Below are 27,548 nucleotides of genomic sequence, written 5' to 3'. Positions count from 1 at the left end.
AGGCACTCTCAGGCCTGCCGCACCTCCGACGGCCCGGGACCCCTCCTCCGCTGAGGGGCAGCCAGCGGCCGCGCTCCCGCCCACCGGGAGGAGCCGCCAGGGTGCAGCCCAGCAGCATGAAGGGAAGAGAGGTGACCCGCTGCCCCGTGTGGCCCCGCGGACGCTGTAGAGGCAAATGGCGGCAGCGCGGTGCGGGGAGCGGCCGAAGGAAGCGCAGATCCGTGCGGGCCGAGCTACGTGCGGCCCAGCGTCACCAGAGAGCGGGAGGACGGCGGCAGCGCCTCCATCAGGTGCCCCACGGCCCCCGGGGAGCGGGGCGAGACCTGAGGTAGTGCCGAGCCTGCGGCCTTGGCGTCTGCCCCGAAGGGAAGGTGGGCACCGGAGCACCGTATGAAGCCTTATGCCGAGTGGGGCGGCTGAGGTGGAACTGGGCACGGGTGCTACTGCTGTGTGGTGAAATACAGCGGAAAGGCTGATGCTTACAGTTTAAGGCACAGGAACATGGATGAACATTTTAAGAAAGTTGCTGCTTTCCAAGTTGTGGTAGATTTTTGCCAGTTTGATGTATGATTGTCCTGATAACACATACTCAACTACTTCTCTTGCTAAGAAACCACATACAAAAGAAAAACAAGAATTAGCACTAGGCCAGCACAAAGTGTGCTAATTACCCTTTTGGACTTAATTTGAGGAGGGAATGAAATGTCCAGATTGTTAACACAGACACTGTTTGTAAGTTCACCTCTTTGAAGAATGATGTCTCAAAGTATCTCATGAATTAACAGGATTTTTGCTAAGCTTCCATGTTTGTGTACTACCCGACTTCTAAATGAGAGCTGAGGTCACTGGAAAGTGAAACTTCAAACAGCTGTGGGTACTATTGTTTGGGTGCACCCTGACTTTGAGTCTTGCTGCCATTAGGTGTATCAGGCCACAGAAAGTTTCCTTTATCACTAAACTTGATTATTCAGGGAAACATAAACTTAAAATGTCTCCTTCCCAACCTTGTTCTGTTTTTACAGTTCTTTACAAAAACGGTTTCCCTTCTATCAACATCACCATACAGAGGGGATGAGCATATTTTGTAGCATTGTGATCTTATCATCTAGTATCTCAGACTATCAGGCTGCTGCAGAGCTGAAAAACCTCACATACCAGATTTTTACAGGAGCCTGTAGAAGCAACAGGGCATTACATGTCAAATTCACTCCTTGCTCTAAGATCTCCAAAAATAGAAATATCTCTTTTAAAGAACCGTGCATAATAAGATACTTTTCATAGCGAGTCTTACTTGCTTTATATTTAAACATTAATACTAGAAGAGTTCTTAGTGTATCAGTAACAATCATGAGAAGATGGGTTAGCAGACAGAATGTTAGCAGGTATCTTTTAAATCAGATAGCAGGAATACTTATTACTTTGATATCATTACTGTATGTGTTACATTACATATGCAATCATTATAGGTATTCATATATCATAGAATAGCAAGAGCAGATTGAAGAAAATTAATCTGTCATAAGTTGAACTAGAACACATCTACTTGGATGTGAAAATAACCTGGGGAAAAAAAAAAAGTAATATTAAGAAAGGAGACGTAGCCGTGATTTTGATACTAAACACAGTACTCAAAGAACTTAACACTTCATTATTTTATTCTCTTTAGTGCTTTTTTAGAAGTTTAACAGTCTCAAGCATGGTATGGTATAAAGGGAGGATGGTTGGACTAGATGATCTTGTCCCTTCCTTGTCATTTTATTGTGCTCCTACTGCCTGCAGTCCCACACTTTTAGACGTAGTCTCTGTAAGTATCCATCGGAGGGCAGCAGATTACAATCTTTGTCGTGTAGCACGGTCAAAGAAAAAAGTTCAGCCTTCTGTTGGCTGTTCACAACATCAGTGCCGGGATTTTTCACAATCTCTTGTACAAGGCAGACATAGCTGGGAAATCCATACAATGGTATATTCTCTAGGTCTGACTTATGTGTCAAAGTCCATTGTAACAATAGACTACTATGAAAATCTTATTTGGTGCTTACACTCCTCTCAAACTACTTTTGCTGACACATTAAATTGCTGTCCTTTTGGTTTTTTTTAAAGACATCCCAAGTAACTCATATGGGCATTCAGTTTAGAAGCATTTCATTCATTTTGTGACTGCAGTGTAAGGCCTACTGATTTTTTTATTTTTTTTTTCTTTTTTATAAAAACTCATACATGGGTGTCCTAACTACATAACACATCCTCGTCCACTGGAAGTGAGATTTCATGCTTTTTAAAATTAATTTATTTTAATATAATCATCCTGCTACATCTTATTTGTAAAGAAGAAACAGGAGCCAGGAATCTCTATGCTTCCAAATAGGCCAGTGGGAGGCAGTTCATTTGAAGAGGAGAAAATTACTTTGGTAGATGCCAAATTACTTGGCATCTGTGGATGCTATTAACAGGCCATAGAAAATCAGCTGACTTCAGCTAATTTTTGTTTGTTGGATTTTTCTAGCCTAGTTACAGCATGTAAGACTAATTAAACTGGATATTGGTGAAATCAGGTGGAGATGAAAAACAAAATTTAGGTCAAGCTTCTCTTGGGATATAGCCAGTGTGGTGTTATGCAAGTCATTAAAACAACTTTATACATGATAGAACAAAAAGGCATATAATTTCCTTTATATATAAACTTAGGGCACCAACTTTTTTGTGAAGAGAAAAAAGTGCTCAGTTACTGATGGTACATACAGGTCTTGGCTGCTAGCAAGAAATTGATGAAATCCTGTTTTTCTGATCAGGAAAGCAACTAGACAACATGAGAGAATTTCTTTATTCACGATTCCTTTACTTACTGTCATTTTTTTTTCTTCCTCAGGAAGACACAGCTGTCTTGTGCTAACAGTCCTCTTCTTCAGTCAAAAGTGCAGACAGACATGCTGATGTCTGCAGCATTTTAATGCCAGTCCTACATCCATGCTTCTGCAGTAGGTTAGGCAGGACACCTACTCATCCCTAGACCTTAGGTACCCTGGAGTCTCTCAGCTGGGTGGCATCTACCTTATTCTCAGCCCATTGCCAATCTAACACATCACAGTCTGCCTTGTTGTTTGTGTAAGCCCTTTTCAAGAGAAACAGTGTGAATCTCTTCTTTAGGAAATGTTTACTAAAGTGATGTTCTGGGAAACTAGTATATGGTGGTGAGCAAAATGTGCAGTACTGCAGGCTGAGGAATACTGATCAAATATCTTGCAGGCCCAGTTTTATTCCCACCGAACACAGCCAACATCCAGACTGGGGAGGTTGTGGATACCCGATTGCTTCCATACTTTGTGACTAACGCTGGATTGTATCATGGGAGTCCACTAAGCTGGAAACATTTCAGTGAGTATTTCCTATATTACTCATAGTCTGCAGCATTAAACAAATGCATAAGAATTTTCAGTCATTTGGAGTGAGCTGTTCAACTTGTGTCTAGATATTTTTATGATTAAATGTCCCAAATATGTGCCAAGGAACATGTCATATGACACCATGCTATAGGCATTTATTATTTATTTTGATTCCCATTCAAACTAGATGTTTGGGTTTGGCTTTTGAAGATTTATTCCTTTGTTTTTCCTAGTAGGCTACATGTAATAGTTTACTTACCACTTAGCACTGTTTTAAAAAAGGCATCATAGCCAATTACTTTGACCTGAGTTCAGATTTACTGGCTTTATTGCCTCTAAAGATCTAATCTTGGCAGGTAATGAGAATACTCCAGTTTTAAGTGACCTCATATACTGTGTATATCTAAGAGAAAACTGACTGCAACAGCAGAGTAAATAAGTTGGTGGATAACTCTGGCATTTCTTGTTATCCATAAAGAGATTAATGCTCATTTATTTAGATGCTGTTCACACTATTAAAGCTGATTTCATACTGATGGATTCTATAGGTGCCTTTTCTGATTATAAATTTGGGAAGAGATGATTCAATATAACAGACCTTATCTTTCCAATACTCTCTCGGGGGAAAAAATGTCAAATTTCTGCTTGTCTGAAACTTTTCAAGAAATCTTGAAATCTTCCGCTTTCTACCAGAAATTCTATCATTCCACCTTACACCATCTAAAAGAAGCAGCCTTTTTTCTCTGGTATCTTTATTAAGCCTTATTCTTGGGCATTTAAAACACAGATGATGACAGGAAAACATCCTGCTTAGAAAACCATTGTTTATCCTATGTTATGCCGCATAGCTTTTAATTTTCTTTCCCTCTTACTGTTATGCAGGCTGTCTCCTTGGTCCCTACATGCCAGTTTCTTCTTTATTCAAGCCTTCAGTTTCCTCCCCAAACTCTTTGAAAACATTATTTCATTAGAAATACTTCTTGTACAGTATTTTTTAACTAGATGTTCTCTCTGCTTAGTACAGGCTTTGTTCTGAACATAGGAATTACTTATTATGTAATTACTTGTTTGCTGTTTTTGAATGACTGTTTGTTCCATATCACCTCAGTACAGCCTTTAGCATTGTAACCTGTTCTACCTTTTAACCCTGCATACCACTTTGATCCAAACTTCTGACAGTTTCTTTTTTTCTGTGAGACTTCTCTCCCTCCTTTTTCAAAGCACATTTCTCTGACTGGGAATATTGTTTTATGATTATATCTTTATTATCTGCTCCCCTGCCACTATCTTTCACCTATTTGTCATCATCCTGTGTTTTGAAGTCCATCAAAAGCCTTAATTCAGCAGAGTGTGCAAACAGAATCTTGGTTCAGCAAAATGCTTAGTTATGACTTTATGTTTTGTTTGTACGACTGAGTTAAGAGCACATGTACTCCTGCACTGGAACCAGTTCCTGGAGATGACAAATGAAGCACAGCCATTCTCATTTGTCTCCGCAGTTCTCTCTCCTCCCCCTCTAGCTCTTCTTCTTCCCTCAACTGGGGACACTATTCCAATAGATTTGAACTCAAAACAGCTATATTTGAAAATGGAAGTTTCCATCAGAAACTGCTCTGAAAAATGATACGCTGGTTATTACTAGTAGTTTGGAACAGGCGGCCAGATAAGGAACATAGCAGTCAATTAAAATTCTCTACCACTTCTCTTAGTTTCTATTAGAGTCTTTTAAGGTGTGGCACATAACCCTGGTCAGCTGATGCTGAATCAAATTTTTATGATTATCATATTAATTTGATAAGTGAAGAAGGCCGTTGCTAGTCTCTTACTACCCGGGTCCCTAGCCTAGTGGCACAGGCCCTGGGCAGGTCTCTCCAGTGCAAGTACAGCTGTCACTATCCACAGATCCAGCAGAGGGAAGTGTTGTTCTAAAATATCCACCTCCGCTACTTGTGGGTATGACTTGTAAACTGCAAGTCACAGTTCTGCACCAGGAGAGGAGTGATCTGGAGCCTATGAAATATGTGATCTGTAAATTCTCAGAAGAAGACAAAGAAGCTTCAGCAAATTCTAAAAAGATCAAGCAAGATAGTAATCAAGATTTGCCAGGGACTGAAATGAAATTATCTATAGATCTTTGGAGCTTAGATGTTTTTATTCTCTTTTGGAGAACAAACGTTTGTGTGGCATTTTAGAGATTAAAGGGTCATGATCTGATGGTCTGTGCTTCAGCTGTCTGTGAAGCTGTAGCCTTTCATATCAAAAGATGGGATCTTGAAAAAGAGACGGTCAGAAATACACTTGCTGATCATAAGGCAAGTTATAATAGAAAGCTTTATTCAAAAGGTCTGGCTTCATTTCAGATAACTGCTTCCAGAGCAATTGTCATTCATGATGCTGTTGCTCCCACAACTCCAAGCAGCACTGGAGGGCTAAAAGTCAAGTATAATGTCACCTTTGTGAAAGAATGTTCAATTAGATATTGCATGGGTAACCATGAAGATGAACTTAACCTACTGGGCTTAGTTAGGAGCTACACAGTGAAAAGCAGCATTGGTGGGCAGGTAAGAGCAATACCCATTACTTGGGTATCATTGTTCAGAGATCTGTGGGTGCGATGGATGGGTTGAGCACTCCCTCTATGGATCCTTGGGAGCCACTCAGCAGCAGAATAAATAGTACCAGAAGTGGAAAGTTAGGTTGTAGTGTATTACTCAAGCCATTAGAACCTCATCACCATTAGGTGAAGTATTCCAACTTAATATTTTCCCTGTTATTTTTAGCACAACAGAGTGTCCCTGCTTTTGTAATGTAATGAAATATTGATTTGTCTTCCTGGCTTATTACTGACCAAAAAAAAAGAGTGTGGCAGGTCTTAGAAACAGGCTTCTTAGTAAGTAGAAATGTAGATTAGAGAATCAGGTTATGGAGTAAGAATACAATATATTTATTTTGCTCACAGAAAGGATAAATAGTTCTGATATGATAAAACAGATTAAATCATTAATTAGGGATATGTGAGTAGAGTAGTTGATTCCTAATGATGATGCAGTTAGCTAAGGAAGATGCAAATCAGGAGACAAATAGGACTGCTGGCCTAGCTAATGCTTACCAAAGGTCAAGAATGAATTTTGAAGAAGAAACTGCAGAAGACGCCTCATGTTCCCATCATTGTGATGGCAACAGCATCTTCTCTGAGGTTAAAATGGCGTTAATTGATGTCTACCACTGTAAAAGCCATCAGCAAATACAAAGCAAACACTTCCTGCACCTCACTAACGATATGGCTGCAAACCAGGGAAATGAGCACGCAGTTTTTTATGACGTATCTGTTTGCATTAGTGTAAGTTTGGATTAAAGTGCAAGCTTCAGCTTCTTTGTAACTAGTTTCACTTTGGGCTCAATGGCAATGTTTGAGTTCCAAACTGTTTTTGCACAAAAAATGTTGTGTTTTAATACCTCTTAAAAGCTGGAACTAATAGTAATACCTACACGTGTACTCAAGGAGATTTAGACATTATTGTTTTCACTAGGATTTGTGCCCATGCTGTTTCAATGAGGGGAGTTTTGTGCAGTAGTGAGGAAAGGGATTGTTTTGAAAATAGATCTTTTGATGTGAAAAGCTAAATGGCAAACATTTAATAGCAGAATGTAAGGAACATAATTACATCGTAACTCGAACTTTGAGTAGATATTTGCAGTGGTGTTGGTAAGAATAAAAACACTGAAGGAAAATTGCTTGAGTACATTGAGCTGTTTGTGTGCATGACTAAGAGGAGGCAGACACAACCCGTCTGTCCCAGCTGTTTGTAGAAACCGAGGTAGAACTCCAGTTTTCCTCCTGGGTTGTGTGCATTTAGCCCAGGAGAAGCAGCCTTTGCAGACATGCTTGAGGGAGGGAATCACCTGACAGACAGCTGGAGAAAGAGGAAGCAGGAAAATCAAATGAACTTCTGGTGGTTCTTAAGGCATTGTGTGTATTCGTGGCTTCTTGTTATGTTTTTCACTGGAGTTGAATAGCCGAACTAGGGTCTTGCCATGCAGTGCGGTGGCTGTCAGCCGTCCCTTTCATAAAGGAGGATGCTCACTGGGTGTGTCTGACCACAACAGCGAGGCTGGTGCTCTGCAACGCGTGCGGCGGTGGGAAATCCTAAGCTCGCTTTGTGCACACTATTCATTTTGTATTCATTATCGCGGCCGGCGATGGTTGTTTTCTCGCCGCTTTCACCTCCTCCGTCGGTCTGAACGCGGGGTGGGCGGCAGCCTCCGCGCCACCTCCAGCCGGGCTCCAGCCGGGCCTCGGAACGGGCCTCTCACCGCCCCTCCGCCCCCCGCGTCCATCCCGACCCTCCCGCACGTCGCGCGGCGCTGCGATGGGACCCGGGCGGGGCCTCGCGTCGCCTCCGCCTCGTTACCGGGCGGGCCGCAGGTGCGCGGTGAGGGGCGGGCCGGGCGCGGCGGCGCTTTTGTCCTCCGGAGCCGCCTCCCCGCCCCGCGGCCCGTCAGCGGTTCCGCCGCACGCGCCCCATTGGCCGGCTCGGGCGGTAACGTGACGGCGGGGCGGGGTCGGAGCCGAGAAGTGCCGGTTGGAGCCGGTGCCTCGCGCCGCGCTGCGGGCTGCTGCGGGGACGGGGCGCGCTGCCGTGCGGACCGCGCCGGGAGGGAGGCGGCAGAGAGGCAGGAGAGGGGCGGGCGAGGCGCCGCGGGCAGGTAAGCGGGGGCGGCCGCATCCGGCAGCGCTGCGTCCTCACCGGGCGGGGAGAGCGGCACGGAGCTGAGCCGCCGAGGGCGTCGAGCAGCCCCGCGGGAGAGCGCGGCTCGCCTACCGCCCGACCGCGGGGATGGGGCCCGCGAGGTGCCCGGCGCCGCCCGCCCTCGGGGCTGCCGCCTTTTCTCGGCCTCGCGCTGCAGGGGCGCTCACCTGCCCGCCCCGCTGGGCTGGGTGTGGGCCGGCACCCAGGGTCGGGTCGGCTCGGCTCGGGTCTCTCGCCCGTTCCTGCCGCAGGGCCCGGGGGCCGCCCCGCCGCGGGTGGGGCCGGGAGGAGAGCGCTGCTCCGCTTTGCGTAACGGCGGCTGCACGTGTCCTCGTGTGACCGCCCGGCGCAGGTCGCCCGCTGCTTCCTTCCCCTTTTTCGCCCCGGTGCGGTATCACCTGCACCCGCGGGGTGGCCGCCTGCCCTCGGGCAGCTCGGAGCTGAGGCCTGGCCGTGCGGGGCCGCCCGCGCCCTACCCTGAGCTGCCCGGTCTCTTATTGCCCACCCGGCGCTTCCATTCTCTGTCCCCGGCAGCGCGCTCATGTCTTGTTCTTGCACCGTGGGTTTGGCGGTGCGAGGCTGACTTCGTGCTGGTCTGCTCTGTGATGGAACCGAGGCATCTCTCTGACTCCAGTTAGGATTTAGTGGTGAGCCCTGCAGTCAGCCGTTTTCATAGGAGCAAGGAAAAGCATTGAAGCTGCTTTCCATGAAGCTTGACTTTATGCAGAGGTTGTCATTAATGATGCTGGTCAGGTAACTGTGTTTGAACTAATGCCTAATGTGGGCATTTAAAATACTTTTGAGGTAATGCTAGAACAAGGTGAGAGCTGTATGATCGTTTGTGATTTCAAGCATTGATACTTCAAGTTCTGTTGGCTCTCAGCTTTCCTCATCAATTTACTGGAGTGATAAGGCGAGGCACCGGCTGCTTCCCAGTGTCTGAGATCTCCCTTCTGTACCTTCTCAGCAGTGAGGGTGTTTGATCCCAGGGTTATTGGTGTGAGTCCTTGAACATTTAAGGAGGTGCTATAAAGGCTTAAGGGTTACAGTTCTATAGGTTATTGCTCATAAAATTTGCTGTGTTGTTTATATGTGTGCTATGTGCTTCTTTTGCCCTCTGTCACCGAGCTGACAGGGGGATGGTGGAGTTCCCCGACACAGTGCTTTCCCTCTGTAGGTGCAATACTAACCAGCACAAGGGATGTGGCAGGAAGGGGCTGAACCACAGAGCCAGCAGCCAGGACTGGGTGCTGCTTCTCTGAAGTGTTTTCCCTTGTGTACTAAAATGCTTTGCTGCAACTACTGAACAAGTGCTGAGTTTTAGCATATTTTTTAACACTGTAATGAAGTATTTTACACAGTAACCTGCTTTCAGTTTCAGTAGGATTTGTGTCATTCGTGGAGATTTGCATGCATGGTCCTTTGCACTCCTGAGAAACAAATTTCTTGTCTGATTTTTGCCATTACTTTCTTAGGAAGATGGGATTCTGATCAGGGAGAAAAGGAAAATTATCTGTTGTTTCTCTTCAGTTACTGCTACAACTGCTCTCTGAAGTTGGTGAAAACATGTTGAGTAGATTTTAGGCAGGGAGTGGTAGTGCTGAAGAGGCATCCGTCAGTAATTCAGCATTATGAAATGAGCCTCACTGAGCAGTATATCACTGCCAAAGAAGTATTTTTAAGTGGATTTCATGAATGAAGGGGAGGGAGGAAGGAAGCCTTGTGTTCCCTTAGAGGTAGTAATACTACTACAGCGTACAATACCTACTGCTAAAGCTATAAAGCTTTACTCAGCTAGGATTAGAAATGTGCATAAAGAGATAGAGCATGCTTTATACTGGTCTCTGTTGTTTCACGCTGCTATCTGTATCTTCTGTACTAACCTGTTGGGCTCTGTTTGTCCTTCCTGTAGGCATCTTTGTAGCAGCTGTTCAGCTGTTGTCTTGCAAATAGTGTTACTCTGCCAGTTGTTCTTACTGTTCTTTATTAAGAAGTTAATTTGTCTGTATAACAATGCAATGTAGAAGGGCAGAGTGTGAAGTAGCATTAATATTTGAGTGTTTAAAATTGCTGTAATGTTAATGCTTAAGTGGGATAGATTATATGTTTAGGAACAGATGCATTTTTTCTTAATTTGCTATCTAAACAAATGATTTGCTTGATTCTTCTTAACTGGTGACGAGTTATGGTATCCCCTGTCTAATAAAGGCTTGTGTTATGCGTGGGGTGAGTGCAGAGCCGCACAGCAGAGGCTTGTAGCTGTGCTCTGTGGTACCTGATAACAGTAGCTGAGGAGCTGTGGCCTTCATTTTGTTCTCCCTGCCATATGTGGGCAGTTAGTCTCATTAATGTCAGAAAGCTTGTCATGAGGCACGTGATCTGAAGTTACTGATAACTAAATGGCATGCTTGTATGCACTCTATTGTGTATGTGTTCCAGTAGCAGTCTTGGTATGCAAACTTAGTTTTATTATGGTTATGCTTGGGCTTTTTTATTCTTTTCCCCAAAAGTTGTTAGTATGCTGTAAGCTGGGTTCAGATTCTAATGAGCTGCAATCAAATTGTAATTCAATACTGAAGTTTCAGAATACATATCAATAGTTTTCTGCTCTGTATGTTCCACTACTGTAAACTGGAATGTGTTTTTTCCATAAGCAAGTTGAGGGTTTAGCTCATTGTTAGAAGCAGAAGAGACTGAAAATGCTGGTAAGGAATCTCGTGGTACTAATAAAGAATATGGTAATAAAGCAATTTGGTTTTGTTGCTTCTGTTAGGACATTGTTTTGGATTGTCGTGCTACAAATGCTATTTACTTGTTTGGGAGATACTTGTCTGAATTGTGGTTTTAGTTTCATATGGAAGCTAAGCTTTGGTTCTGTGGCATAACAGCCGCAAAGCTATGGCCCTGTAGTTCATTCAGGCTTAATGAGTGACATCGATTTTCAGAAACCCAGGAAATGTAACCCTTGATGTCCCAGACCTCACTGCCTGAATTTTCTGGGGAAAATATTGTTATTCTCTGAGCAGTTCTGGTTTTCAGATACTTATCCAGATGTGCTATGGTAGATGAAGTTTTTCATGCAAATATATACATCTACTGAGCTGGAATTTGAGAAGTACAAATTTGGGCTGTAATGCTAGCGTATTTTTTCTTGTTTCCTATACATGCTGTAGTGCAATCTGACATATTTAAAGAAGGGGCACTTGAAAACTTTAACTGAAACTGTCTGTTTTCACACCATATTTAAATTATTAACAAGGGTGATGATCTATCGCTTTTAACTCATGACAAATGGAAGTGTGGAAATGATTATTACTTTGTCAGTGCCTTTGCAATGCAGAAAAACTGTTTTTTGAGTAAATGTTTTTTTATTAAACATTAACATTGTTAAATAGTAACTTTGCAATGACACTGACTCGGTCAGGAAGGCACCGAAGTTTTGCTTATTTGGCATATCCTGCCTGCTTTGCTGGGAGCTGTTATTCGGTTCCTTACAGATAGGGGGCTAGAGGTTTTTTATTTACTTCAGGGCTCTTCATGACTCAAGATGGTAAAAACATTGAGTTGAAGTTATTGTGTTTTGCTTCATACCAAAGAGTGGTTTTTATTCTTGTAATAAAGCTATCTAGAAGGAAAAGAACTTGCTGCATTCTAGGTCTTTTCAGGCAATCTGCTCATAAAGAGGCTTTGAGCATGAAGGACTGCACAGCATGGTTGGGTTTGATGGGAAGTATAAAAAGTAAATTTAAGCTGTAAGCTAACTTTGTTCAGTTATCAAAGCAGGATTACTGCTGGCTTACTGGAGTATTCAATCCTAATCACTTGTACTTTGTTCTGAAACAGCATTGTTCTAAAAGATGCTTCTGGTAGATAAGGTTAGTGTTGCTTTTAACTGTCATGCTTGCATGTGGATGTGTGTTTTCAGAAAATGTAATATTGCATAGTACGTGCAATGTGGAAGTGAGTCCTTCAATCCTATAATTTTATTAGAAGAAGAAAATGTAGTTGGGTGCTTTGTCCAGTTTATAAGTACGTAACACAAAGCAATAGAAACAGATGATAGGAGGTAGGGATGACTGTGCACAGCATGCTTCCTGCTGGAGTGTTATAATAAAACTTATTTCACTTCCATTTCGGGGAATCAAAATTATGCTAGAACTAGAATCAATGCAAAATGATTTCTGAGATCAAGCAAAGAGGATAACAAAGATATATTTGACCCAGCTGGGAGTAGTAATAGCATGTGTGCTTCCAGCTCTGTCAGAACCGAACAGAACCTACTGTACTGTCCAGAATCCCCAGATTATCTAGTAGTATGGCACATTTAAATATTTCATAAAGAATGTGAGAAATTGCATTATGGTTTTACAGTTGAAAAACTTGAGACAGAAATGAAATGCTGAGTAACTCTATGCAAGTCAAGTCAGAGGTAAACATCCCTGTTAAAAGGGCTCTGTTTGGTTACTGTATGAGAAATCAGCTTGTGATCTAGGAAAATAATGTAGAATGGAGATTCTGAATATCTAAATACATTGGATTTTAGTATTCTGCTTTTAGCAAAGCTGGCAAGATTGCCTACCATATGCAGGATGTTGTCCACCTCCATCTTGATGTCAGCTCTGTGCTGCTGAAGTCCTTATAGGCCCAAATCAGAATATGAAACTGCTCTAATTAATGCGTCAGTACCTGTGGTGTTAAATTACATTACTGCCTTGTTATAGCAATGTGATTTCCTTGAGGACTGCAAAACTTACCCTGTGCTTACCTGACTTCTTGAGTAGACTTTGTAGTGCATTTTGTTCTGCTGGAACAGCAGTGCTGCTCATGCTAAATGGACAACTAGTTTGGAGATGGTTTGTGTGTGTACACATACTCCAAGGTTCCACCTTCTGGAACCAGTGGAACACTAGTTGCCCAGGCAGTTGTCTTCAGAGACATTCATGGGTGGGCTGGACTGTGGGCTGGTTTCAGTGCAACCTGTTGGAACTGTAGGTGTCCCTCTTCACTGCAAGGAGGTTGGACTGTAGGTCTTTAAAGGTCCCTTCCAACAAATGATTCTGTGATGATATTTCATTATTCCAGACTGTTTCCAGTGGGGTTACAGGAATCATCTTAGATATGTCTAGGATTTCTGGCCGTTTATGATTTTACTGAGAATCAGCTTATTGGAAAGTATACTGAAAATGGAAGAGCATCTGTGTGCTCTATTCCCTGCCTTTTCCAGGAACTAAGATGGTCTTCAGGTAAATGGTCGCAACTGTTTTGTGCAGCTGGCTTCTCTACTGCTCACAAAGACTGAAGATGCTAACCTCTACAATAAAAATCTCTTTGTAGCATTTAAGTAATGAATATTCTCTAGTGTTTTCTTAGCATGCTTTGCTTTCTGTTATCCTGAGCGTAGCAGCATGATGAATGGACATCATGAGAATCTGTCTGACTTCTGGAAACGAAGAGGATAAAAATTAATTTTCTATTGTAGTGCTTATCTTGGTATGCAGAATGAAGTAGATACTCTTGAGACTTCCTTTAGAATGCTGGAGGGATAGTGCTGATACCATTGTTTTATGGTTATGTATTCATATTTCTCAGCATGAAGGAGGCCCAAGAATGTGGTTATGAGAATAAAAAGGCACTAAAAGTGAGCTTGGAAATCTAATTTTATGTGGCTGGAAGATGTCTGACTTGGTACTAGTCATGTTGGTACTGGGATGAAAGGCTTAGAAAGCACCTTACTCAACAGCACACTGTGAAAGTTATAAAATGTACAGCATGCCACAGATATCAGTCTTGGCCTAGACATGTTGGTATTGCTTTTAGTATGATCTTGCTTAGGATGATGAGTCAAGGAGACTTTTCATACTTGCTGCTTCAAACTTGCCTGAAGGTTTCTTTGGAACCTGGAATTAAGGACTGTTTGTAGTTTTGACACAATTTCTGTTTTCAACATTGCTGTACTGATTTCAAAATTTAAGTGGGACTCGAGGATCAGCAAAGAGGCCTGTTCTTACATCTTTTTAAGCATAACTTGAGTGTGGTCTGCACTACTTGCCTTACCTCTTCCATAGCATGTATAGGCAGATATGTTTGGCAGCATGACACTCTTGCAGTCATCTCTGGGGAGTTTTCTCCTCCTGCACTGGTTTAGGTAAGCATTAGCTGAGCACAGGTGAACTATGTCTGTCCTGAGGAGGCAGATGTATTTCCATGCTGTTCTGTTCTCTCCCCTCCTGGTATTCTCACTTGTCTTTTTCCTACACTAGAAAGCCAGGTTCCTTTAGCTCACTTGCTTAGATTCTGTGAAGTATCACTTAAAATGCTTTTTATCACAGCTAGCGCTCAAAAGAGAACAGCATAAATAATTGTGCATCGCACTGGAAGCTGAAAAATGTAGCATCAAATGATGTTACCTCACCTAGGTCATTCCAGTTGTTACAGGCTTTTCTTACAAGAAACCAGCTATGTAGAATTTCCATGGTTGAACAGGATGGATGTTTGCAGGAGAACTTGCTGCAGCTCTTGATAGAGACAAGGATGTGCAGGTGGTGTAATTGCCCGTACCAAGTGGGAGCTGCCTGTGGACTCTGTTACCATGAGCTGGCTAAGCTTAGCCTGTGGCCAAGAGATTAGCATGGTGCAGGCTGAAGGGCACCTTCAATGTTCAGCATAGCAGGTCTGGGCCTGCTAATGAGCCTGACTGGATGCAGAGCTCCTTAGTGTTCAGTGGTCTGGCAGTCTGCAGAGCTACAGCTTGTTATACTCCCATTAAAAAATAAAAATAAAAAAAAATGGCCTTACGGAAATCTTTCTAGTTATTTTTCATGCTTGAATGGGTTTTGCTGTGTTGAGGAATTGCCAAGCAGACTATTGATGGTAGAGCTCTAAGTGCCTGATTGTTTTAAGATTGTAATATCTATGTGAAGCTTTGGCACACTATTTAAAATTCCCTTTTAACGGAGAGCACATGGGGTGTAGAAGTGTTAGGAGAAATGGAAATTAATGGAATTTTATTTAAAAAAAGAACACTTACTGGAGAAAAGTGCTGGAGTTTTCCCTGTGAAATACATATTAAATAAGTTGGTCTAATTGTTTCTTAAATGTTAGGGAGAAACAAAATGTGAATTTACCTTTTGGGTTCTTTGTACAACCAACACAACAAAGCTCTAAAGCTCTGCTTCTTTCATATTTATGGCAATTAATATTTTAGATGTTAGTAAGCTTAATAAAAGATGCAAATTTATATCTTTGTAGTTTAGAAGAATTAAAAGGCTGTGAATGCAAGCAGAAAATAAATCCATAGTTCAGCAAAGTGACTGCATACAATTGGGCTGAAAATTTACATTAATGTGTCCTTAAGGAAAAAGGAAGCATCAATGCTGTAATACTTATCTGTATAGTGGAAATCCTTCCTCTGTCATAGTTGTATCCCTGCCTGGTATAGAATTAATATCTATTTTTAAAGTACACGTACGAGTTTCCAAATAGCGCTGGTCCACTAAAGCTGTACAAACTGTTGTTCACTACTAGAAAAGTACATCAGAACTGATTCAGTCTGGATTCTGCTTGGTTTGGTAGGGTCCTTGGAAAGCACCGTGACTGGTGGTAAAACATCACTGTGAATTAATACCTGTCCAGAATGCAGAAAGCGTGCTTTCAAAAAGATTGGTTTCACTGATGCAGTGACTTGTATAACAGACAAAGCTGGTGTACTTCTTTCTCATTTTACTTTAATTTTCATACTGTCAGGTGGCTTGCCCATTCAGCTTTAACGTACTATCCAGAAATGGAGCCCTTTACTTGCTGTTTTTTCTTAGTTTTGTTTTGCAGTCATTTTTGTATATCTCTCATCTACAATTGGTCTTGAGCTTGGGCTGAAGCTGGGAGTTGCATTTCTATTCTTAGCTTGTATGCCTAGATGGTTCTCACTAATTCAGGCCTTCCCAGGAGCATAGGTTGTGACCTGTTCTAGCTAGTGGGAAGTCTGCCTTCCAGATGCTGAGATGACATCTTGAACTTGTCTTGATGGCTGGGAAAGTGTTACTATTAAAGCTGAAACATGCATGTGAGTTTGTATATAAAATTGCTCTCCAGCTAAGACTACTGTGAAATAAAAAGTACTGTGTTTTTTTTTTTGTTTATTTGTTTGTTTTTCTAAATATCCTGTAGCTTTGCTACAGTTTCATTATCAAGTTTAACTCTCAAAATATGTTAACTTGGTTTCTTCCTACCATCCGTCCTTGAGGATTAAGCTCAAGTAATTTGAAGCACTTAGGCAGAACTCAGAGACCTGGCTCATTGTTGTGTGTCCTACAGGTCTATAACTTGAACTACCTCTGCAACCAGAATGCTTGAGGATGAACCAGCCTCCTGGCAAGTGTTTGTCCAGCAACATATTTTACTACTACAGACTAATCCTTTACTGGCCTTGTTTAAGGAGAACTGATTTAATCTTTGCTTATTGCTGGCATTTAAGGAGAAGTTAACAACATATGGCTTGAGGAAGTAATGGTCTTTTCTGTAGTGCTGCAGTATGGCTTGGAAATGAAAATGTAGTATGATCTACCTAGTCCTACTTAGATTTCAGTAATGAGTATTTTGTTTGAAAAGCAAATCAAATTAGAGTAAAGCTTACTCCTAATTTTGATTAGACTGCAAGATAAAGTATCTTGCTTGTATTAAATGTACCAGGGGAAGGAAGTAGTAAAAATCAAGACTGCTTCTGAGTTGAGGTGAAGGATAATTTTTTTTCTAGCTGTTCAAAGGACACAAATGTTGAACCGAAGAAAGTTCAGTCTTCTGGATAGTTGGGAGAACTATTCACAGTATTGTTGCCCTGTTGTATGTTAATCTAGTTTCCCTGCTTGCTATAAAAATGGTAGTGGTAGTGCTGGATAGTAGTTGCTGAATTCTGCAAAGCTTTTATATCAGCTCACGTGCTGTGCAGTTATCTGAAGCAGTAGCAGAGGAGGAGAGTAACTCATATGATGTACAATTGGAAGCATAGCCTGATTTAGTAAATTTTATACTGAAAACATGATCGCATTTTCTTCCAGAAACAAATGGACCTAATAGCCTTATGTAAGCTACCTTTTCTAAAGAGAAATGCTGCTTGAGAAACAATCCTAAGACTGTTGTTGCACATGTTATGTTCAGCAGTACTGCCCTGTTTACAGGAGTGTTGAGGAACTAGTTAATCCATACGTGAATGGTTGAGATTGTCTATGGTTGTGGTTAAGTTCTTTGACTGAAAGATCCTTAAGTATTTAATGGTTTGAAAGGTTGTTGTGGTAGACTTCAACATCTTGTGCTTCTGGAATGGTTTTTGAGGAGTCCAGGAATGTCTTCAGGTTTATTTTGAATACAAAAGGATAATCACTTGTACAAGTTTAATCATCACTCGTGACCTCTTCAGAAGGAATTGGAAAGAGGCTTTCTCTAATCTTGTTTGCATGTTGTTTGTGTTCATTGGAATACACTTGCAAAACTACAATCCCCATCTAACAGATTCTGAAACTAAGTTTTCATGTGCACACAGAGTGGTCAAAGTACACGTTCTAGAAGGCCACATATCAAATGCAGCACTGTAATTGAGATTCCTTGTCACCAGAAGAAACTCAAAGAAGCTGCAGGTGTCTGAATCCTTAAAGTGTCTCTAAAATCTCTGTAGTCATTTCATTCTTCATGATGTCAGAGCTGCCCCAGGATTCTCCCAGTACCTGGGCTTCTTGCTGATTACAGTCACGTGAAGGAGGAGCTGGTGGCAAGCCAATAGAAGGGGAAGTTTTAACCAAATAATGTTTTAGGTGGTGGGTATGGATGAGTATGGATTGTTCTGGTTTTCCTTTGAGAATATTCATGAGGATTTTTCTATTCTAGGGTAACGGGTACTTCTTGAAGTTTGCTTTAGTTTTATAAATCTGGTTTTATTAACTCAGTGTCAGAAACAACAATCAAATACTTAAGGCTACACTGGCTTTGTAAATAGTTTAATATCTGACAGGAAGTTTTATTTTTAGCTTTTGTAGCCCTTTTTGTTTGTTTGGGGGAGGAGAAAAGTTGTCCCTAACTGATTGTGTCTAAAATCATGTAAGCAGTAATCCAGTGACAGGGTAATACAACATATAGAAACCTTTTTGGAAGGAGACATTTCTGATAGTAATAGACATTTTTTTCAAAATGATAGCTTCATAATCCTGTTCTAGATTTGTTTCTCTTTATTGAATTTCTAAGTATGAAGTAATTAAAAATTGCTTAGATATTAGTGAATGTGATTGCTTTGTCTTTATGGCCTGAGGCACGGTTCTAGTCTGGGGTAACTCCTGAAGTCATCGCTTTGCCCGGGGCTATTTTTCTATGTCTCATCTTCTGAGAAATAGTGCCAATTGAATTTGGCTACTTTGAAAAGCTTTTATGGCTTTGATATGGGTTGAAAGCTGCTGGAGATGAGAATCATCAAACCCATTACACTCCAACTTTATTCCATTTGTTTAGTCCCTCCCGGTCTACAAATGAGATCTGAAAGAAAACTGTCTTGAGCAAAATTATCATTTATAATTCACATTTGTATTACGCTTGTGTGTACTCTGTATTTCTCCAATAGGAAAGCTTTTGTGTACCTGTAATTGTGCAGGTGCTTCATCAGGAAGTTTCAAAAAGTAGTCAGCCTCAAACTGAGTTCGTGGTCTTACTGACCTACTTTAGAACATTATGGCATTTATTGAAGATGATGTTTGGATTTATCCTTACACTCAAGTGCATTTTTAATAAGTTCAATGGTCTATTTTTTTAAAAAGTAACTCCAAAAAAATAACAAACCAAAAACATTAACCAGTGCTAATGACAGTAGTGTGACTTAACTGTTTTATCATACTCAGAAGTTGAGCTGGAGTGAATGAAGAAATTAATGTTTTCAGCTGTGGTTAAAATGTATCTCAGCATTAGGATTTGTAGCTGTGTGAATACAAGAAAATACAAGAAAATTTTAGCTGAAATGGCCTTTAACACTTAGCAATGACAAAGGAGTGTTACTTCATCTCTGCTTCAGGAGAAGTAGCTCTCAGATGGTGACTGAATATTTTAAAGAGATGGTATCTTAAACTGTTATAACTAGAGCTTTTGCTTATTAATGTTAGCTCTTTAAAAAAGCTGTAGAAAGTTCTGAACTGTTGTTGTAATACTCAGTTGCTGGGATCCAGATATTTCATAATCTAATGATACCTTATTTCTTTCCAGGGGCATATTATTACCATCCTGTCCTCCTTCAGCTGCTTTCCCTTGAGCGGGGCTGGTAAGTGCCTGCATTTTCTTAAGTAGTTTTGTCAAAACAAGCAGGGTTAATTTGGTTTTGGCTATTCTTCTCCCTTCCAATGTGAATGTAGGATAAGAATGTGGTTTAGCCTTAGACCTGCTGTTCGCATTATTATAGCCACTAGTCAGCTCTGTTTATTGGAATTGAAAATTGCCTATAGAATATATTAAGAAAAATAAAGTACGTCACCATTCCTTGTTATCTGTACTGCCTAACAATCTTATAGTAAGAAACTGATACTGTCTGTGGTATTGTGATTGGCACTGTATATTTGATTGTTTGGTTTCAGTAAGTAAAGGCCTCTGTTTCTGAGAATAATAATAAAATAATACAGTAAAATATGACTGAACTTTATTTCTTGAAATCTTGTATGGCTTTTTAAAATCTTCTTGTATTTATTTGGTCAAAAATTATTTTCTAATGAAATAGTGGATATTGGTAGGATTTCCTCATTCTTGGTGTGATTGTGCGAGACTTTGACTTTACATTTCTAGATTATCTTGTCTGAGCATGCTCTGTTCCATTTAACACAGCTGTAGCAATGCAGAGCTTAACAGATCCTGATGCATGCAGTAAGGCAGAAGTCGTGATGAAAGCTGAAATGTTTGCCCTGTGTTTTAATGGCTTCACCCAAATAAAATGTATTCAATGTTTTTCCATTCAGAATGAAGACAAATGTAAAGATGGCATGTCCAAGGAATTTTAAAAGGTGTAGACCTCCTGACTGAGAGGTGCTGTGTATTTTATTCTTTTTAATAAAGTAAGTATGAATCAAGGCTACTCTGCTAGGGGTTAAATGTGCCTGTTTTATGTGTATAGCATGCACATGCTTATAAATGGATATAAGACAGTAATGGACAATTTGGGTTAGAAAGTTATACTTTGTTAGTATATGTAACTGTCTTGGTGGAATAAATCTGGGAGTTATATTTAAGATGTGAATTGGAAAACTGCTATTTTGAGGTGGGTTTCTTTTAGTAAAGGAATGACAGGGTGAAATTACTTAATCCAATATAAAATTCTAAATTACAAGAATAGTTATTTTACCATATTGCTTTGTGTTTATTTCTCTTAAGAGAAATAACTTAAACAGAAGGATTGCTAGTATAATATCTCAGGTACTACTTTAACTCCCATCTGCTTATTTCTTTTACTTGACCAGTACCCAAATGTTTAATCAAAACACCCTGATTTCTTTTGGTGATTTCTTTTGGTAGTTTCTTTAAGGTTTTTGCATTTTCAGTAACTTGCTAGAGAATAAAATGAGATCATGTCTAAAGTTAAGTGCCAGCAGTTCTTAGATGCTTTTGCTATACTGTGGGTGCTAAACCAGTGTTATGTGTTACATGCAGAAATCATGAAAACAGTCATAAGCTTCAAGCATTTAATACAGATGAATGTTTTTTTTAACAATTTTCTAAGGATATCTTTTTTTTTTTTTTCCCCTCTACCAGCTGCTGTTCTCACAGGTGAAAGTCATGATCACGCTAACAGAACTCAAATTCTTAGCAGATGCCCAGTCATCCTACCACATACTAAAACCATGGTGGGACGTCTTCTGGTATTATCTCACCATGATAATGCTGCTAGTTGCTGTGCTTGCTGGGGCTCTCCAGCTTACTCAAACCAGAGTGTTGTGTTGTCTTCCTTGCAAGCTAGAATTTGACAATCATTGTGCCGTGCCTTGGGATTTAATTAAAACCAATCTTAACATGTCTGCTAGCTCTACTGCACAAATAATCATCCCACTTAAAATCCAGAATGATCTCCATCGGCAGCAGTATTCCTATATTGATGCAGTATGTTATGAGAGACAGCTTCATTGGTTTGCCAAATTTTTTCCATACCTAGTGCTTCTGCATACCTTTATTTTTGCAGCTTGCAGTAATTTCTGGCTTTACTATCCTAGTACAAGTTCCAGGCTTGAGCACTTCGTAGCAATTCTTCAGAAGTGTTTTGACTCTCCATGGACAACACGTGCCCTCTCAGAAACAGTTGCTGAGCAGTCTGTGAGAAAGTCGCCAATCGCCAAATCAAAAGCAGTGATTTCATCACCTGGGAGTTCAGTAGATGTAGGTGCCAGCAGACAGTCCCTGCCATATACACAGCCTGGCTTGGAAACAACTGGAAGAGAAAATTCGAGTGTTCTTGACAAAAAAGAAGGAGAACAAGCTAAAGCTATATTTGAAAAAGTGAAGAAATTCAGAGTGCACGTTGAAGAGAAGGATGTCATATATAGAGTGTATATGAAACAGATCATAGTCAAAGTCATTGTGTTTGTAATAATAATAATTTATGTTCCCTATTATTTATCCTTTATTAAACTTGAAATTGATTGCATAGTTAATGTACAAGCCTTTACAGGCTACAAAAGGTACCAGTGTGTTTATTCATTAGCGGAGATTTTTAAAGTTTTGGCTTCATTTTATGTTGTTTTAGTGATCTTCTATGGCTTAACTTGTACGTATAGTTTGTGGTGGATGTTAAGAAGCTCACTTAAGCAATATTCTTTTGAGAAGTTGAGAGAGAAAAGTAACTACAGTGATATACCTGATGTAAAGAATGACTTTGCATTTATTCTCCACTTGGCAGATCAGTATGATCCTCTTTATTCCCAGCGATTCTCAATATTCTTGTCTGATTTGAGTGAAAACAAACTGAAGCAGATAAATCTGAACAATGAATGGTCAGTGGAAAAACTGAAAAACAAGCTAGTAAGAAATTCCCAGGACAAGGTTGAACTTCACCTTTTCATGTTAAGTGGTCTTCCAGACAGTGTCTTTGAATTGACAGAAATAGAAGTCCTAACCTTGGAACTTATTCCTGAAGCGAAACTTTCTTCTGCTGTCAGCCAGCTAGTCAATCTCAAAGATCTCAACGTTTATCATTCATCAATAACTATGGATTACCCAGCAGTGAGCTTTTTAGAAGAAAATCTGAAAACATTGCGTCTGAAATCTAGTGAGATGGGAAGAATTCCATTTTGGGTATTTCATCTGAAAAACCTCAAAGAATTGTGCTTAACAGGATATTTCATGCTAGATCATCACAACTCCATTTACAATGAAAGCTTTCAGGGGCTAAAAAATCTGAGATCAATTCACTTAAAAAACAACCTTTCTCGGATACCTCAGGTGATTACAGATCTGCTGCCTTCTTTGCAACACTTATCTATCAACAACGAGGGAAATAAACTCATAGTGTTAAATAACTTGAAGAAGCTTGTGAACTTGAGAACCTTGGAATTAATCTGCTGTGATCTAGAGCGCATTCCCCATTCCATTTTTACCCTAAACAACTTGCATGAAATTGACTTAAGAGAAAATAATCTCAGAACAGTGGAAGAAATCATCAGTTTTCAACATCTTAAGAACTTGTCTTGCTTAAAGTTGTGGCACAACAGCATTTCATATGTCCCATTGCAAATTGGTGCATTATCAAACCTGGAACAATTGTATCTAAATTACAATAACATTAAAGATGTTCCCTTGCAGCTGTTTCTTTGCAAAAAGTTGCAATATTTGGATCTTAGCTATAATAAGCTAACCTCCATCCCTGAAGAAATCGGTTATCTGACCAATCTGCAGTACTTGGCTTTGACTAAAAACCATGTAAGTAGAATTTTGAATTGCTACTTTAAAAAGTATTTTATTAGTTATTTATATATTGACTTCGCATTCCTTTTGTGGCAGTTTCTGCTTGGAAGTGTTTTGGTTTTTGGTTTTGTTTTGTTTTGTGTGTGTGTGTGTGTAAATGGATAAAATAAGTTGAGTAAAGACAAAAGTAGGTGATACTTGTCCATTCATTAGAACATTGTGGTGTCATCAAAGCTTGTTTAATACTGAATAAGTACCACTCTGGTTTTGTAGTGGCTTAAGGGCTCTGATCCATAATCCAGAATGGTACATGCCAGGTAGATGCTAAAATGTGCCTGCTGTTCCTTACAGTTATCTATCCTATGTAGCATTTTAATGGAGATTGGCATTGTTACATTTTTACATTGTTTTGTCAACATGAAAGCTTGGCAAATCAGCAACTGGTTTATGAGCAGCACACAGCTGCCTGGCTGGGAGGGGGAAAAATAACTATGCCTGGTAATCTCATCAGCAGTGCTAAGCTGACTGGCTCATTATTGTAGGGCCCAGGTTTGACTTAAGACTTCTCTTCAAGTTTAGAACTGTTTTCACTGGTGAGATTGGTTTTAGATGTTAATGTCAATAACATGGATTGGGACTAATTGCCACTGTGCTGTGTGGTTAACTGCTTCTACAAGCATCATGACACTGGAGCTGCTAATGTCTCTCCACAGAATCTGCTTCATCTTCATTAAATGATAAAGAGATAGTGGTCTGCTTATTCTCCCCTGCTACCTGCATGCATTTGTACACACTCGTGAGTGTGCATGCATGTATATGCTCTCCCCTGCTGTGCTTCTGCTTTGACTTCTGTCAGTGGCTAAGCATCTTCATAACAAAGCAGGTATATGAAAACACTGAAGTGTTCTTGGTCGCTTTCTCACCTAATGATAAAACACTGGTTATCCCTTTCTGAATCCTTCCATAAGCAAAGAGCTTTCTTACCCTAAAATAAAACTGGGAAATGTGAGAATATGCAGCAGTGTGTGTTAACAGATTTTAATGTAATTTATTTTTGTTCTTTTCTTTCCTCTTTCTAGATTGAAATGTTGCCTGATAGATTGTTTCAGTGCAAGAAGCTGCAATTTCTTCTTCTGGGAAATAACAGTCTGATGAATTTGTCCCCTCTTGTGGGCCAGCTACTGAATCTTGTTCACTTAGAGCTCATTGGAAACTATCTTGAATCTCTTCCTGCTGAACTGGAAGAATGTCAGTTCCTAAAACGGAATAGTCTAATTGTAGAAGAGAGGTTGTTAAAAACACTTCCACCTCGTGTAAGAGATCGCTTGCAGACCAGCTCAGATAAGTGCTAAGCTTGAACTAAACTCTGCACCAGTGCATCCTGTAAGCCTTCTTGCTTAATACTCTCTAAAGATCTGTATAGATAGACAGAATAGCAGTTTACAGATTAGTCTTAAATGCATTGATTGGAGTTGATTGTATTGGGAAAGAAAAACAAACAAAAAATACAGCCTTTGACAGGTAATCATATGTTTAGAAAATCTGAAATATGACTTGCTGGTTGGATTCTTCTGGTTGAAATGATTTGGCTAAATGCTTATGTGTTGGAAGAGTTGATTGCCTGGCTATCGGGAGTTTGTATATACTTTCTTTGATAAGAAATCTTAAACAGTTTAATCTCCTGCCATATGAGGCCTAAGAACTGTCTGGAATTAGTTTCTATATGTGAACTCTTCACTAACTTAGAATGTTAAGTAAAAAATACAAACTTTTTGAGCAGTTCAATCGCATGGGCTGTACTGAAAATCTTTTTCACGGTACCTTAATTTTGGAAGGTTTTTGACAAGTACTGAGTGTTAATTCCAAGACTGTGGAAGATGCCTTTTAAATCTTGCTATTAAAGCCAGTTGGACAATAACACCTGAAAACAGTTTCAGTATTTTGTCTCAAAGGTAGTTAGTACAAAATAAAACATTGCCTAGAAATTTGGATGAATCAGCACAATCTAGAGTAAGTGGTGTGCATGTCTGCTAGTCAGATTTTACAGTACTGATCATAAAGTTGGCAAACAGCACAAAATTATAAAGTTGTTTTCTATATGTTGTGAGCAACCCAAGTATTAAGTGTAATGTATATTGCTATTTAATATTTTTCAATAGCCTCTCATTTACTGACTGCCTCAATGCTTCTTCTCCATGCCCAGTTATGATATTTTGATGACTGGGAAGAGAATGAAAGAGGTTTAGGGCTGAAAGACACAGTTAGAACAAACCAAATAATCACATACTTAATAAGTACTCGAGAAGGAAATATAAGAGTTATAAGCTTTGTCTCTCCTAGGAATGGAATAATTTCATAAATTACAGTGGTGAAATGAGTTCATATGCCATCCTTAATATTTGCAACACTGGATGGAAATAAAATGGCTCCTGACTTTATTCATTCTTTTGCTGTGCACTGTTTTATTGTGTATGGAGAATTAACTCTGCAGACATTTATCATGTTCACTTAAAAAGTTTCCCCTCTTGTGGGGGAGTTTGGGGTGGGGGGGCAGGGAAGGAGTATGCTTTCCAAAACCCTTGGATTTGAAAACTACTTGTAGTATCTTGAAGTTCTTGGAAACATAATCTCAGTTATGATAAAATGGATAAGGTAATGTGTGCTCTTAATAACTTCATTTTCATAGAGTGTGTTAACTATGCATTCTAGCTTGTATCTACAAGTAGTCACAAATAAGCCAGTTTTCGTACTAGTGTTTCTAGTCGTCTCTTCTTCCCACTTCAGTGTCACTTTCATGGAAAGTAAGGTCTATTTTGAAAATATCATAAGCAAATCTGATCAGTGTGAAAGTAGATGATATCTCTACAGTAGCAGTGCAAGAGGTATGTCTTTATTCACTGTACTGATGGTGTTCCAAAGAATTCTGTAGTTGGATTGCTTTTCATCTCAGGGAGCCAATGCATTGTAACTTATGTTTTATGTAATTCTGGAAACATTTAGTGTAAGCTGATTAGTTGTATTCATGTGCAGATCACTACAGCTGGAGTAACCTTTCATAGAATCCATATGCAGCTTTCTCAAACTCTACTTACATCTCATTTTGAGTTGCATGATCATTCATAGGTATTGATGCAGTTTGCAAACAGAGCCAGTTGTGCCAGTCATGGTAAATATGATTAAAATGGAGTACACTGTTATGCAGCCCTGTGGCTGGAGTTTTGTTAATAATTGCAATGGATCCCTGTCAGGACTTTGTAACTTAACACTGCTTCTTGGCAGAATTTGACACACAAGGCTTTCAGTCTAGTAATTTAAAAAATAAAAATTGATAATCAAGTATTTAAAGCTTTTTTGACATGAGAAAGCTGTGTTGAAAGTTAAATAGTTGTGTATAATAGCTTTGTCCAATACCTTCAACTTTTTAGTAGTGGAGCTGCCCCCTTTATCAACACCACAAACAGGTGAACAATATCAATGTGCATTTCTATTTCACTATGGCAGAACTAGCATAAGCTTTGGAAGATGCTTCATTTCTAAACCATGCAACCCCCAGTCTTTTGATGAACCACTAAGAAATGAATGAGTGTGCATGTGTTTTACAGTTTTAAGTTACATTTTTTTGTTCAGGCTTATATTTTTTTCAATCTGCACTACTTGAAGAGGATTGGATTTTTTTTATTTTTTTTTACTGTATGCCCAAGTGTTTACAAGACACCCAGTGAAAGGCCAGAGAGCTTAATGGCTAGAATCTGCAGCCTTGCTTTCAATCCACAGTGTGCCTTTGTTACCTATTTTGTACCATTAAATGCAATTCTAGTGCTTAGAAATGGAGAAAAAAACTCTAAATTTCATACATTTATTTCATTCATGACCTTAATATTCAATATTTCTTCAAACTGAGGAGGTTGTCAGGAAAGAGGTATAAATACACTCTCATAAGCTTTGTACATTAAGCAGTGTTGGCATTTAGCCTTTGTATTTAATAACTGCTTTCAATAAGAAATATCTCAAGATGTTTCAGTGTTGTGTTGACCCTTGTATTGTGATCTTCCATATCTTGAATGCTTTTATAAATAAATTTTTTTTGCATTACAATTCTATGAGCTGTTTTTTATTTCTCGTATGAGATGTGGTATTGAATATAAAGCTCAGAAATCTGCTTCCAGCTATCTATATGCTAGCAGGTGTGTCTTCAGGAGAGCATAAAGAAGAAAAACAGCAGTGGAAAATAAACACTATGCCACTTCAAGGAAGTTCTTATGTTCTGGGCTTGGAGGAGAAGCTCCAATAGACAAGTTTGCATCTTAGTAGTTGTTCTGCAAATTACAGGTTTTCCGCTTCAGTTCTTAGGAGCTGAGTAAATATGGAATGCAGCCTGGAATTGTACTAGGAGAAGTGGGGAAGGCAATGATTCTCTTCCCAGCTTGTCCTTTATGGTTATCACACAGCTAAACTGCTAAAAAATAATGTTGTTTGTATTAAGTCATGCATGTGTTTCAAGTACTGCTTATGCAGT

At 40.0% G+C, this 27,548-nt stretch overlaps 1 protein-coding gene across 6 annotated transcripts; it reads left to right on the top strand.

Annotated features, from left to right (window-relative positions):
- Window positions 1–13: 13 nt before the first annotated feature.
- LRRC8B (leucine rich repeat containing 8 VRAC subunit B) lies at window positions 14–27,127 on the top strand. Of its 6 annotated transcripts, none has more exons than XM_085511411.1 (6): window positions 14–371; window positions 3,244–3,372; window positions 19,361–19,415; window positions 20,101–20,196; window positions 20,891–23,047; window positions 24,112–27,127. In XM_085511411.1, the coding sequence occupies exons 5-6, from the start codon at window positions 20,915–20,917 to the stop codon at window positions 24,382–24,384; spliced, it is 2,406 nt and encodes an 801-aa protein (XP_085367537.1). In that variant the 5' UTR covers window positions 14–371; window positions 3,244–3,372; window positions 19,361–19,415; window positions 20,101–20,196; window positions 20,891–20,914; the 3' UTR covers window positions 24,385–27,127. The 6 variants fall into 6 exon arrangements, with proteins under 6 accessions (XP_085367537.1, XP_085367539.1, XP_015725554.2 ...); XM_085511413.1 differs by having other exon boundaries at window positions 77–290; XM_015870068.3 differs by having other exon boundaries at window positions 77–328.
- The last annotated feature ends 421 nt before the right edge of the window (window positions 27,128–27,548 follow it).

The sequence above is a fragment of the Coturnix japonica genome, chromosome 11 (genome assembly GCF_054131305.1).
Source record: "Coturnix japonica strain WE chromosome 11, WE-NBRP24, whole genome shotgun sequence".
NCBI lineage: Eukaryota > Metazoa > Chordata > Aves > Galliformes > Phasianidae > Coturnix > Coturnix japonica.
The sequence above is the reverse complement of the archived record's forward strand: the minus strand, read 5'-3'. Positions and strand labels throughout refer to the sequence as shown.

Excerpts from the sequence above, each read along its gene's own strand:
- LRRC8B (XM_085511411.1), top strand. The coding sequence starts at position 20,915 with ATGATCACGCTAACAGAACTCAAATTCTTAGCAGATGCCCAGTCATCC. Across the intron at positions 23,048-24,111 it reads TGGCTTTGACTAAAAACCAT|ATTGAAATGTTGCCTGATAG; the intron begins GTAAGTAGAATT and ends TCCTCTTTCTAG.